The 14,731-nt window shown below is 57.5% G+C and overlaps 1 protein-coding gene across 1 annotated transcript; it reads right to left on the bottom strand.

Annotated features, from left to right (window-relative positions):
- Positions 1-7,668: 7,668 nt before the first annotated feature.
- On the bottom strand, positions 7,669-9,027 carry LOC133883431 (uncharacterized). The gene is made up of 3 exons (XM_062322763.1): positions 8,810-9,027; positions 8,572-8,728; positions 7,669-8,214 (listed from the first exon to the last, which is right to left on the bottom strand). Exons 1-3 carry the CDS (start codon positions 9,025-9,027, stop codon positions 7,669-7,671), a joined length of 921 nt encoding a protein of 306 aa, XP_062178747.1.
- Positions 9,028-14,731: the final 5,704 nt, after the last annotated feature.

Genomic DNA, 14,731 nt, shown 5'->3' with positions numbered 1-14,731 from the left:
GGCTGGCAATTCTCGTGCCACCACCCAGCGTGGCGCCACCCGGACCGGCCCATCGACGGGCAACGTTCGCACGGGCCGGGGGGCCTCCAGGCAGAGCGCCACCCCCTGGCCACGTCCGAAGCCCAGGACCTCCGCTTGCGTCTCAACGAGCGAAAGGGCCATGAAGATGCGCGCGTCACTCTCGAGCGCCAGCGGGAGACCCGGCCGGAGGCCGAGGCTGAGGACCAAGCTTCCTCTTTTCCGGCCCGCGATCGCCAGGATTCCCCTGCTCGTTGGCGTTCTCCGCCAAGGAGCACCGCCCGCGCCACGGGGTACGGCACCGGCTGCCGTGCCTTCTCTAGTGAACTCCGACGGGTCAAATGACCCTCCAAGTTCCGCCCTGAGCTGCCGGAGAAGTACGACGGGTCCATCGACCCCGTCGAGTTCCTCCAAATATACACTATGGCCATCCAAGCGGCCAGGGGCAGTGAAAAGGTGATGGCAAATTATTTCCATATTGCCTTGAGGGGCTCTGCCCGTTCTTGGCTCATGAACTTACCCCCAGGATCTATTAGCTCCTGGGATGACCTTTGCTACTAGTTTGTGGCTAATTTTCAGGGCACATTCACACGCCCCGGTTTGGAGTGCGACCTCCATGCCGTCAAGCAACAGGAGGGGGAGACGCTGCGACGCTTTATTTAGCGCTTCAGCCAGGTCCGCAACACCATCCCGCGGATAGCCCCCCACGCTATCATCATCGCCTTCCGGCAGGGCGTCCGCGACGAGCGGATGCTCGAAAAGCTAGGTACGCACGAAATCGAAACCACTGCGGAGCTCTTCGCACTGGCCAACAAGTGCGCCAAGGCGGCGGAGGCCCGGGCGTGGCATGCTCCGTGCCCCACCGCCGACCAGCCAAGTTCTTCCCGTTCCGACAGGCGGGAAAAGAAGAAGAGAAGAAAGTGTGAAGCCGCTCCTGTCGAACCGGCCCAGGGCCCCGCCCATAGGCCGTCCCAAGAGCCCGACCGCCGGCAAGAACGCTGGGCGGCCGCCGACAGATGGCCCGCGCCCGCGAGGGCCCCGGCCAGGGCCCCTCCTAGGGCCCCAGCTCCCGCGAGGGCCCCGGCACCTGCGAGGGCACCAGCTCCCGCAAGAGCCCCGGCTCCTGCCCGGGCTCCTGCTCCAGCGAGGGCCCCCGCTCCCGCGTGGCCCGAGCCAGGCAAATGGTGCCCCATCCACCAGACCAGATGGCACGATCTCACGGAGTGTCATACGGTCAAAGGTCTCATCGAGCAGCGCCAACGGGAGCGCGATGAATCCCGCGGGGGAGGCGACGTTGAGGCCGCCCCCAGCAATGCCGAGCTCGGTTTCCAGGAACTCGAGCACACCGTCGCCTTCATCGATGGAGGCGCTTACACGCCTTCCTCGCGGTGTGGCATCAAGACCATGTGGTGCGAAGTGTGCTCGGCAACCCCGAGCGAAGAGGCCGCTAGTCCTCTGAAGTGGTCGAACGCTCCGATCACGTTCAGTATAGCCGACCACCCCACCAGTACTGCAGCCGTGGGGCGACTCCCTCTGGTGGTGTCCCCCACCATCTGCAATGTCAAGGTCGGCAGAGTGCTGATCGACAGGGGTGCAGGCCTCAACCTCCTCTCCAAGGAGGCCTTCGAGAAGCTGCAAGTGTCCTCTAGGCGCCTAAAGCCATCGCTTCCATTCTGCGGAGTGACGCCTGGGCACTCGAGCTGCCCGTAACCTTCGGGAGTCGAGACAACTTCCGCACGAAGAACGTCCTCTTCGACGTCGCGGAGCTCCCCCTCCCCTACAACGCCATTCTCGGGCGTCCTGCGCTCGCCAAATTCATGATGGCCGCACATTATGCGTATCTCACGGTTAAGATGCCGGGCCCAGCAGGCCCCATCTCCGTGACTGCCGACTCCGGCGGCGCCATTTCCTGCGCCGAGCAGTCGTACATGGCTTTGGTCTCAGCCCAGGCCGAAGTCGAAGGCTGCACAGGGGGCCCAGGACCCTCTTCATCCAAACCCCGACTCGCCGCCGACGCCTCTGTTCCTACGAAGGAGATCGTGGTGGGCGAAGGCGCTTCCCAGGTCGTCCGAATCGGCGGTGACCTGGGCAGCAAATAGGAAAGCGCGCTCGTCACCTTCCTCCGGGCTAACGTCGATGTGTTTGCACGGCAACCGTCCGACATGCCCGGGATCCCTAGGGAGGTGATTGAGCACCACCTGGCTGTGCGCCCGGACGCGTGCCCGGTGAAGCAGAAAGTCCGGCAGCAGGCGCCCGAGCGCCAAGAATTCATCCGGGAGCAGGTCAGCAAGCTCCTCGATGCCGGATTTATCCGAGAAGTCCTCCACCCCGACTGGCTGGCAAATCCAGTTATCGTCCCGAAGGCCAACGGCAAGCTCCGCATGTGTGTGGACTACACCGACCTAAATAAGGCTTGCCCTAAAGATCCTTTTCCCTTGCCCCGCATAGATCAAATTGTAGATGCAACCGCGGGATGTTATCTTTTATGTTTCTTAGATGCAAACTCTGGGTATCACCAGATTCGCATGGCCATAGAGGACGAAGAAAAAACTGCTTTTACCACCCCGGTGGGGACTTACTGTTATATGTCTATGCCTTTTGGTTTGCGCAATGCTGGGTCTTCTTTCCAGCGCGCCATTCGCATTACCCTTGATTCGCAGGTTGGCCGCAACATCGAGGCCTACATCGACGATCTCGTGGTTAAGTCCCGAAATCGCGCCACCCTGCTCGACGACCTTGCCGAGACTTTCAACAGTCTCCGCACTACCCGCCTCAAGCTCAACCCTGAGAAGTGTATCTTCGGGGTTCCTGCGGGCAAGCTCCTCGGTTTCTTGGTTTCCAGTCGAGGAATCGAGGCCAATCCAGAGAAGATCCGGGCCATCGAGCAGATGCGACCCCCAGCACGACTCAAGGAGGTTCAGCGTCTCGCCGGCTGCATGGCGGCCCTCGGGCGCTTCATCTCTAAACTTGGAGAGCGGGGGCTCCCCTTCTTCAAACTCTTGAAGAAGACCAGTCGTTTCGACTGGACGCCGGAGGCCGAGCAGGCCTTCCGCGATCTAAAAACATACCTCACCTCACCGCCCGTGCTGGTGGCCCCATCCGAAGGTGAGCCACTACTACTCTACGTATCGACCACTCCTCAGGTCGTAAGCATGGTACTGGTGGTGGAGTGCGACGAGTGCGCGGGGCCAGGTGCTGGGTCCCAGCTCCCGGCCGACCCGGGGCACTCCCCCGACCTCGCGGCTCCACCCGAGCAGGGGGTCGAGCCCGAGCACTTGGCTCCCCCCGAGCAGGGGGTCAAGCCCGAGCGCTCGACTCCTCTCGACCAGGGAGTAGAGCCCGAGCACCCGGTCAGCCCCGACCACGTCACCGAGCCTGGGGGCTGCGACAGCCCCTCGGGTGAGGCCGCGGTCCGGGTCTGCTGGGTACAACGACCGGTGTACTTCGTCAGTGAAGTCCTCCGGGAGGCCAAAGCAAGGTACCCCCAGGCTCAGAAGCTGCTCTACGCCGTGCTCATCGCCTCGCGGAAGTTGCGCCACTACTTTCAACCGCACAAGGTCTCGGTGGTTACCACGTATCCACTGGGGCCCATCCTCCAGAACCGAGAAGGCACCGGGCGAGTTGTCAAGTGGGCGGTGGAGCTGGTGGAATTCGACCTGCACTTTGTCAGTCGCCAGGCGATCAAAAGCTAGGTGCTCTCCGACTTCGTGGCAGAGTGGACACCCATCCCCGAGGTCGTCCCAGAAGAGATTTCTGCGTATCCTGGGCACGACGCGCCCGGGTACTGAGTCATGCACTTCGACGGTTCCCTCTCGCTGAAAGGCGCGGGGGCCGGAGTGGTTCTCACCTCCCCAACGAGTGAAGAACTCCGGTACATCGTGCAGCTGCAGTTCCGCACATCCAAAAACATGGCGGAATATGAAGGTCTCATCGCTGGCCTCAGAGTCGCGGTGGGCCTCGGGATTCATCGCCTACTGGTCAAAGGGGACTCCCAGCTGGTGATCAACCAGGTGTCCAAAGAGTACCAGTGCACGGATCCTCAAATGGCGGTGTACGTGGCAGCAGTCAGGAAGCTGGAGAGGCGCTTCGATGGCATGGAGTTGCGGTACATCCCTCACCGCGACAACGCTCTGGCCGATGAGCTCTCCCGCCTGGCCTCCTCCCATGCGCGCGTCCTTGCCGGAGTCTTTGAAGAAAGACTCACACAGCCTTCCGTCCTTCCTGCCGAATAGGACGAAGGGGAAACCTCAAACTCAATTCAGGGGACCCTGGCGGAGCCCTCAGTGGGAAGCCCCGTCAGGGTGCCGCTGTCCGGCGAGTGCGCTGCACTTGCTAAATGTTCTCAAGATGCCTCGTGGATGGACGACATCCGAGGGTACTTGAAGGAAAAGTTCCTTCCTGGGGATGAGGCGTCTACCGAAAGAGTTGCTCGGCAGTCCAAGCGCTATGCCATAGTAGATGGGGATCTCTACCAGCGTAGCGCATGAGGTGTACTCTTGAAATGCATCTCCCGGGCAGAAGGCGGTGAGCTCCTCACTGAGATCCACGAGGGCGAGTGCGGTGGCCATTCATCGTTCTGCACGCTGGACGGGAAGGCCTTCCGGCAAGGTTTCTACTGGTCTACAGCCCTCCAGGATGCTTCCGAGCTGGTTCGGCGCTGCAGGGCGTGCCAGTTCCACGCAAAGCAGATTCACCAGCCAGCTCAGGCTCTTCACACCATCCCCCTGTCATGGCATGTTCGGGGACTACTGCGAAGACCTCGGCATCAAGCTCTGCTTCGCCTCCGTCGCTCATCCTCAGAGTAACGGGCAAGTTGAGCGCGCCAACGTTGAGATACTGAAGGGCCTCAAAACCCGGACCTATGACGTGCTCGCAAAGCACGGGAAGGGATGGGTGGACGAGCTGCCCGCCGTGCTATGGGCTAATCGGACCACGCCAAGCCGCACCACCGGGGAGACTCCATTCTTCCTCGTGTACGGCGCTGAGGCGGTCCTCCCCTCCGAGCTCACTCTAGGCTCCCCTCGGGTGCATGCATATTCTGAGGGTGAGCAAGAGCAGCAGAGGCGCGATGACGTCGACTACCTGGAAGAGCACCGGCGGCGTGCCGCCGTCCGGGCGGCTCGGTACAAGCAAAGTTTGCGGCGCTATCACCAGCGCCACGTTCAGGCACGGTCCTTTGAGGTGGGGGATCTAGTTCTCCGACGCGTCCAGTCGCGCGAAGGAAAGAATAAGCTATCCCCTATGTGGGAGGGTCCCTTCACCGTGATCGGGGTCCCGCGAGAAGGTTCTTTTAGGCTGGCGGCAGAAGACGGGCAACCACTTCCCAACCCGTGGAACATCGAGCACCTGCGGAGGTTCTACCCGTAGATGGCTATGCTCGCGGCTCAGGTCCGGGGGCTCCCCCCCCCCCCCCGTGCCGCCCGAGTTGACCGAGGGCTACCACTAGCTGGGTAAGTCACCCAACCTTGTAAAATTTGTCAATTCAGTGTAAATGTTAATATGCAATCGTATGTCAATTTCGCTTTTCTGGATTTCGTATGTTTAATCTGTCTAGTGAGATGCTCGATTGTGCGAGAAAAGTTCGCTCTCTCTTTTTCCCCGCTGATAAAAGAATCCCGATCGGTATGTGCGCGGGCAGCTGCCGCTGACTTACGTCCGATGTGGTAGGCTGTGGTGTTCGGTGTCGTGGCTGATCTCCGGGCACTACCGAGTCCCTGGGTGCTCTGGGTAATCCTATCGCTCGAGCCGCTTGAGTAGTCCCGAGCTCAGGCTCCAGGGGCGGGCTGTCGGTGCTCGGTCTGGTCTATCATACCCGGGCGCCACCGAACCATAGGACCTCTGGGTTATGCCTCTGCCTACTCTTGTCCGTCGGTCTGGGTATTCGAGAGGTCCCGGGTCGAAAACGAGAGCAGTCTATAACAAATACCGCACTAACAGAGCGCACCAAACAAGGATTTTCTCCTCTCTCTCTTAAGTCACAGATCGATAATCAAAGCAAGACAGCTCGACCGCAAGGACCTTGATGCCTAGGTCATTGCTCGGCCCCAAGGGTCCAGGGGTGGTCCTACCGCTTAAGCATGAGTGGTCGAGATCACCCGACCCTGGGCTCCTCGCCTGCCCCTTGATGCTCAGGCGCCCCGGCTGTGGGAACCAAGTCCCCAGCCACCCCGAGCTCGGAGCGCACGCCCCTCCTGGATCGGTTGGCCGGAAGGCCGACAGCTGTCCGGTGAGTGGTTAAATTCAGACGAATTTACATTCAAAAGTATTTTGTTCCCGAGTCGTCCTCGGGGGCCCTCGCATTCTAATCTGCCCGGTGAGATGGTCTCCTCGCGCACAAAACCCTACCGTGTGTTCGCTTTTTCCTAGAACGACAGAACGGTCCGTAGAAAGGTGTACCGTACGTGCGGTAATGTCCGATCAAAGTCTTTCATGGTGGTCATGGTGTTCGGTCCGCTTTTAAGGGCCCGAGCACTACCGAGTCCCTGGGCGCCCTGGGTAATCCTATCGCTCGAGCCACTCGAGTAGTTCGGAGCCTAGGCCTCGGGGGCGGGCTGTCGGTGCTCGGTTCGGTCCGTCTTAAGCCTGGGCACCACCGAACCATGGGGACTCTTGGTCGCATTTCCGCCCGCGCGTGTCTTCGATCTGCTGATTGAGTGGTCGCAAGGTGAAAAAGTGTTCACCGGTCATGGCGTGCTCCGCGCTGGATCGACCTATCTCCCGAGCAAGGAAGTTCGTGTCTTTGTCTTTTGACTTAGCCAATGCAGACTCGCGAGGGCTCAGGGTCTGAACACACCGAGAAGGATGATCAGGATGACTTCGTTCTCGGGGACGGAAAGGTCGGGGTCGGACCGACTAAGTACTTCCTGGGACATCAAGGCAAAACATCAGAAAAGGCACTAAGTACTCGAGGATATCGGAGTTGCGAGCCCATAGAAAAGCTTCCATTATATTCACAAGGGGAATACAAGCATTTCTAAGGGATCACTCCCGTATTTACATCAAGACAAAAATAAAAGAAGAAGAAACTACTACCAAAGCCTAATCGGAGGCAGAGTCGGCGTCGGAGTCGTCTTGGCCATCCCCGGGGGCTGGCGGCGGCGGCACTTCCCGCCTGAAGCCAGCCGCCACCTCGGCAGCGGTGCTCCGAACCGCTTCCCGGGCGGCCTCTCCCTCGGCTTCGACTACTCCTTCCCACGCTGGTTCCAGCGGGAAGTTCGAGTCTCTGCTCTGGTAGCGGGCCAGGACATGCTCGGCCACCGCTTGGGCCAAGCCGCGTCCTTCCCAGGTGGCAAGTTCCTGGACGGCCCAGGGTAGCGCCTCGAGGCACTCGCAGACTTGCTGAAGTCCCAGGACGTGTCATCCGGGGGCATCGCTCTTCTCGTCCGCGACGAGTCGCCCAAGGCCGGTCCTCTCCACGGCCCGCTGCATCCGCCAGAGTACGTCCTCCAACATCTGCTACAGGTTGACCCGCAAGACAAAGGCAGCCTCGAGCTTCTCCTTCGCGGCCCGTAGCTGCTCCTCGAGACCCTGGCCCCCAGCCGCACCAGAAGCGCCGGCGCCGGGTGCGAGGCCGGCGGCTTGCTTCACCTGCGCCACCAGTTCGAACAGAGCCCACTCACGAGCGGTCAGCTCCGCCTCATGCTTAGCGTTCTACTCCTCCCTGGCAGCGACGGCTGCCGCCGCCTCGGCAGCCTCCCCCTCCCGGCGGGACAACAAGTCCTCCCGGGTGCCCAGGTTCACCGACATGATTTCAGCATCGAACTCCCGAAGGGTCAGGTCATCTTCGTGGGCCTCCGCCGCCCACTCGCGGCTCGCAACCGCATCCTCCCGCTCCTGCGCTTGCCTCTCCCTGGCTAGGGCCTCGGCAGCCTGCTGCCGCGATGCCTTAGCTAGGCAGGCGGCGTCTTCTCGCTCCCGCGTAGCTTCTGCGCGGGCGCTCCCCAAAACCTCCCGCTCCCGCGCGATCTCTGCGCGGGTATCTTCCAAAAGCTCCCGCTCCCGCACGATCTCCACGCGAGTATCTTCCAAAAGCTTCTGCTCCCGCGCGGCCGCCACGCGGGCCTCTTCCATGGCTCTTCGTTCCTCCTTGTTAGCAGCACGCTGCGCGGCGAGGCGGGACTCGAAGGCGCGCCAGGCGGCCGTGAGCTGCGCCCTCTCCGCGTCTAGCCTCGCGCGCTCTGCTTCAAGCTGCCCCTCCTTTGCGTCCACCGCCACGCCCAGCCGCTCGACCGCCACCTGGACGCCATCGATCGCGGCCAGGAAGGGATCGGCAGGCCGACCAGGCGCCGGTGGAGCGTTGGCTTCCCCGCGACCCGCCTCCAGGGGGTTCGGGGTCCCCGAGTGTTGCAACACCATCATCCGCCCCGGGCTCGGCACGCCCAGGGTAGGTTCGACCGGTGCCTGGCGCTCGGGCGACGGCAGCGTCCCCGCCTCGGCCGTCGCGTCCGCTGGCCCCGTCAAGGCCACTGCTTCCGCCATCATCCGCTCTGGGCTGTGCACGCCCGGGGTAGGTTCCACCGGCGCAGAGGGTTCGGGCGACGGCTGCGTCCCCACCTCCGCCGCCGCTTCCACCGTCCTCGCCTCGGCCGTCGCGTCCGCTGGCCCCGCCGACATCGCCGCGTCTGCCTGCCTCGGCTCCGCTGGCCGGCTTGGCTCGGGTGCTGGCTCCGGTGTCGGTGCTCCTTCAGCCTCGGCGGCGCCCGTGGGTGGCCTGCAAGAGACAGACGAAGGTCAAAACTGAAGCTTAGTTCCGGCGGAGAGCGCCCAAGAAAGAACGAAGAATGAAACTTACGCGGTCATAGTCCCCCGATAGTGCCATTTGGCCGCCGGGAGCCTGAACTCCGGGCTCTGCAGCGCCGGCCCGGAATCCTCCCGTCTCCTCTTCCGACGGGGGCTCAGCGGGGCCACCGCGCGGTCTTCGGGCGCCGGGTCAGGCCCCATCCTTACGAGGCGCCGCTCCAAGACCGGGAACGCCGCCGCTGCCGATGGCGACGGCGGGGACTCTGGCATGGGGATGTAGACCTGGGGGCGCTTCCCCCGGTCTCCCGGTGCCGCTGCCACTGCGCTGTCGGCGGTGCCCTCTTCTCCGGTGCGGCGGCTGCTGCCCGCAGCGGCTCCACTACTGGCCTACGGCTCGCTGCACGTGGCGCCCGGACCACCGGCCCACACCGGGCTGCTCGCGGCCCCCTCACTGGCCACCTCATCCAACCCAGGGAGCTCGGGGGCCTCGGGGCTCCGGCTCCTCGGCCGATCGACGAGCCCTTGGGCGTCGAACTCCGGCAGCTTCGCCAGGATCGTCGCGCGCTCGTGGTTAGTGCAGAGCGCCATTTCTGGACACGGGAGCTCCGCCCGGCTCGTGTCCTCCACGCCGGTCACCACTCGGGTCATGCCCCTCAGCTCCGCTGGGCCCAGGTCCCAGCTTGCGCCGATTTGGGTCCGGGTGATGTCTTCGGGCCCGGTGTAGAGCCAGCACGGCCGGGCCCGCTCCCGCAGAGGCGCCAGGCGGCGACGCAAGAAGTCCGCCACCACCATTACCGAGGTCAGCCCGGCGTCGCGCAGGAACCTGATGCGCTCGAACACCGGCTCCAACCTCGCGTCCTCCGGCGGCGGCGCCTCCCACGTCGACTTCTGGGGCTCCGCCGCCACTTCCGGTAGGGCGAGATGATCATGGGGGTCGACGTCGACGAAGAACCAGTCCCGCCGCCACTCCTCCCATTTGCTGCGTAGCACCTGGGGGATGTACTGCTCCCCCAGGCCGTCTCGCAGCCGAAGATTGCAGCACCCGCGACGTCCGCCGTGGAGTACCTCCTCTTCTTCCCGGCCAATCACAGGACGAAGAAATGTCGAAGAAGCATCACCGAAGGTGCCACTCCCATGAACATCTCACACAGATGCGCGAACACCGCCAGCACTACGACAGAGTTGGGGCTCAGGTGCACCAACTGGATGCCGTAGGTGTCGAGGACTTGAAGGAAGAATGTTGAGAACGGCGGCACCAGTCCCGCCGCCACAAAAGACGTGAACAAGACGATGTGCCCTGGAATGGTCGTCGCCAGCGGGAAGTTCACCGGCGTAACCACCGAGGCTCCTTGCTGGCCCTCGGGAACCAGCAGCTTCCTGACTTTATCCGCCGCCTCCTCATTCTTCAAGCGAGATTCCGGCAGCACGCTGTCCGGAGTCTTGTCATGACGGCTTCCTCCGGCTCTCGGCATCTCGTCGGGAGGGGAGGTTGCCTGGTGGTGGAGAGGAAGGAGGAGAAGCGCTCCGATTGCCTAAAGGGGTTCTAAGGGCTCCGAAGCACGAAGGAAACGAGAGCAAGATCGCAAGATAGCATAAAGAGGGGGGCGGATCGATCCCCTCCCCCTTTTATATCTCTGAGAATTCAAACGTCTCCTGCCAATGGTGCAGTCAGCGGGACGGTTTCCTCGGTCGACGCAACTGCTAGGCGGATCTCCCGCTGGTCGTGCGGCGTCAGCGGCTGCCAGGCGTATTTTCCTCGATCTGCAGGGCAGCCGCGTGTGCCGCCCGTACCGTTGTCATGCCCTTCGGGAGTTGTGTGGACACGCGTCCACCTGTCTCCCCGTTGGGCCGTACCAGAGGCCCGAATCTAAAGGGCCACCTCTTGAAAGCTTGCCTTGTGGCGTCCACGCCAGCCTCGGCCTCGTTCGCGATGAAGGGCCCATCTGCAGTCTCCGTGCCATCGCCTGCCAATGGGCCCGGGGGCTACTGTCAGTGTATCAGGAACCGGGGGTCCCTGAGTCCCGAGGTCAGGCCAGCCGTCCGCCACGTGTCACCATCCCGCGAGGTCCCTCTCGCGAGGTGAGGAAAGTCTAAGTTCCGGGAGGAGGTGCTCGGGGCCACAATCCCTGGTCCCCGAGCACCCCAGTTCCCCGATGACTCGCAGAGTCTATGTACTGGGAAGAAAGTGCTCGGGGAGGTGGCCGGTCACCCCCGAGCACCCTAGTCCCCCGAAGATCAGAAGAGCTAAGTTCCAGGAGAGAGTGCTCGGGGACTGCGCGCTGCAGTCCCCGAGCGCACGGTTCCCCGAGGGCCAGTATGAGAATGCTCGGGAGAGAGTGCTCAGGGCTGCGCGTGGCAGCCCTCGGGCTCTCGGTTCCCCGAAAGGTCTGTGCAAAAGTACTCGGGAGAGAGTGCTCGGGGTTGCTCGTGGCAACCCCTGAGCACTCGGTTCTCCAAAGTTTCGTGCGAGAGTGCTCGGAAGAGAGTCCTCGGGGAGGTAACCAGTGCCCTCGAGCACCCGGTGCCCCGAGGGCAAAGGTTGGCATTCTCGGGGGAGAGTGCTCGGGGAGGTGAACAGTACCCCCGAGCACTCGGTGCCCCGACGACCCGGAAAGGCCCCCGAGGGGCCCGCCGATGAGGTGTCAATCAATCAGAGACCTGAGGCCGCATTTAATGAGCGTGCGCAGCCTGACATTCCCAACTGCTCCCGCCACAGTGTCAGTTCCTGCCACGTTTTGGCAGAGAGGCGTGGGGCTATTAATTGCACGGGTCCCGTCCCATATCATCCGGTGTGTCTCGGGATAACATCGCCAGGATCAAGGCATTCCGCCTGCCGCCCTACCGTGGCAGAGGAACAAGACAGGGCAGGCACACCGGGTAGCTCTGTCGCTGCCCGGTGGGCCCTCTCAACGGCGCCTGTTGCCAGGGCGTTTATGGTGACAAGTGACCGGGCGTGCGCCGCGTTTTCCACCTCCCCGGTTACTTTGCCCAGAGGAAATGATGACGCCTTTCCCAGTCAGGGTGTCTTGGAACTTGTGCCCCCTCCTTCCCGTTCGGGGCATGTCGCAGCCGGTGAGTGCATAAAAGAGTCGACAGACAGAAGAGAACAGACAATGAAAAAAAGGGCCTTGACCAACGAAGAAGAGACCGTAAGCATCGAGCACAGAAGCACCAAGAACAAAACTGTAGTCCCTGCCCAAGAACAAGGGGCCTCAAGCTCTTAGTTAGACACAATATTCTTGTAACCAGCTACATCCTCGAGGGATCTCCCTCAGGACAGTTATTGCATCCATACAGGAGTGGGGTATTACGCCCCCGTGCGGCCCGAACCTGTCTAAACTCCAGTGCATTTACTTCCCTTTGCACTAGGTCGATCATCCCCCACCACCGGCCGTTGCATTTACTTCCACTTCCATTTATTTCTCCGACGAACTTATTCAGGATCATCCCCCCGGTCGAATCTCTAAAAAGGGGTCTCTCGGGATCCCTGCGACAGGAGTTAATCCTCCGACATAATCCCTTCGAAGAAAGAAGATGCTTTGAATGTGGCGAAAAGGAACACATTGCCACAAATTGCAAGAACAAAGAAGAAAAATATTCCAAGAAGAAGAAGGAGAGTGATGGCAAGAAGGTATTCAAGAAATACTACAAGAAGAAGAAAGATGGTCAAGCATGCTATGTTGAGTGGGATTCGGATGCAAGCTCAATCTCCGACTCCGATGATGAGAAGCCATCTCAAAAAGGTCTTACCGGTGTAGCCATCAAGGAAGCACCTTTACTCTTCTCCACACCTCATTTTCTTATGGAAAATGGTGACTCTAAGGTAATAAATGATGAAGAGGAATATTCATATGATGATCTATTTGAGCTAATAAATAGTTTTGATGACTTCATAAGCAAAGAAAGAGCAAAGTTTAAGGAATTAAAGAAAAGACACACTTCTCTTCAAGATTCCTATGATGAACTAAAGACGGCTCATGAGGGTCTAAAAGAAACTCATGGGATACTCAAGGAAGCTCATGACTCTCTTATTGCTCATGAAACCAACAAAACAAAAGTAGATATGAGCATATCTTGCAATATTCTTGATGATGCATCTTCTTTACCTCATATGAGTTCATCTAACTTGCATGATAATTTGCTTACTTTGCCTAGTTATATCTTGCAAAGATGTCTTGATTATTGATGAAAATATCATGTTAAAAGAAAAGGTTGAAAAACTAACCAATCATATTGCAAGATGTTATGTTGGAGAATCCAAAATTAGACAAGTTTTGGATAGTCAAAGGTTCTCCATCAATAAGGAAGGCCTTGTATGTTCCTAAGAAGGGTAAGAAAGTATTCATTGATCACAAAATTATTTTTGTGAAAGGTAGCAGTTATTGCATGAAGTGCAAGAAAACCGGACATGTTGAGAAGGATTGCAAAAATATCAAAGATAATCCATATGCATCTTTTGATTCATGCTATGTTCTTAAGAGATGCTCTAATGGTAGTATTAAAGCTAGATTTGTTGGAACTCCTATAATCGGTGCTAAAAAGAATGCTATTTGGATGCCTAAAACCTTGGTGACTAACATGAAAGGACCCAAACAAGTTTTGGTACCTAAAAGTGCTTAACTTTATTTTGTATTTAAACTATAAGTCCACTGGGAGACATTGGGTGCTAGATAGTGGATGCACTCAACACATGCACTTCTATGAACAATAATGGATCGGAGTATAACAAAATTATATTTGGAGATAATAGCAAAGGAAAAGTAAATGGATTAGGTAAAATTGCTATCTCAAATGATTTGTCTATCTCAAATATTTTACTAGTTGAATCTCTAAATTTTAATTTGTTATCCATTGCTCAATTATGTGATCTTAATTTTTCATGCACCTTTTCTCTAAATGCTGTGATAATATCTAGCATGAAGGATAATAGTGTAGCTTTCAAAGGTTTTAGACATGGTAATCTTTGTCTACTTCATTTCTCTTCTAATGATGCCAGCCTGAGCACATGCTTGTTTACAAAGTCATCAAAAGGTTGGTTTTGTCATAGAAGGCTTGGTCATGTTGGTATGAATCAACTAAATCATTTGTTAAAGAATAATCTATTTGTAGAGTTGAAGGATGTGAAATTCGAGAAGAACAAACTATGCAGAACTTGTCAAGCTGGAAGGCAAGTGGGAAATTCAAATCCATACAAAAGCTCCATGTCAACTTCAAGACCTTTGGAATTATTACACATGGATTTATTTTGTCCTACTACATATGTAACTATTGAAGGTAATAGCTATTGTCTTGTCATTGTTGATGATCTTTTAAGATTTACTTGGCTATTTTTTTCACATGATAAGACTATTGTAATTAACAAAAAGGGCCGAAAATGAATTTGAGTTCATGGTCAAGAAAGTGAGAAGTGATAGTGGCTCCGAATTCAAGAACACAAAGGTTGAGGATTTTTATGAAGAAAAGGGTATCAAACATGAACTGTTGGCCAAATATACTCCAGAGCAAATGGAGTAGTTGAAAAGAAGAATCGGAATTTAATTGATATGGCAAGATCAATGCTTTCGGAATATGATGTTTCGGACAATTTTTAGGCCGAAGCTATCAATATCGCTTATCATTCATCAAATAGATTGTATTTTCACCGATTATTAAAAAAGACTCCATATGAACTTCTTATTACAAGAAAACCAAACATCTCATATTTTTGGATATTTTGGTGCAAATGCTATATTCTAAATAAATGTACTCATTTATAAAAATATTAAAGAAAATGTGATGAAGATTTCTTACTTGGTTATTCTTCTAATAGTAAAGCTTATCGTATCTACAACCAAAATTCTGGTTTGGTTGAAGAGACACATGATATTGAATTTGATAAAACTAATGGCTCTCAAGAAGAGCAAGAAAATTTGGATGATGTAGGTAATGAAGATTTGAGAAGTGCTATAAAGAATATATCAATAGGTGACATCAA

Source organism: Phragmites australis, chromosome 1 (genome assembly GCF_958298935.1).
Source record: "Phragmites australis chromosome 1, lpPhrAust1.1, whole genome shotgun sequence".
Taxonomy (NCBI): Eukaryota; Viridiplantae; Streptophyta; class Magnoliopsida; order Poales; family Poaceae; genus Phragmites; species Phragmites australis.
The sequence above is the reverse complement of the archived record's forward strand: the minus strand, read 5'-3'. Positions and strand labels throughout refer to the sequence as shown.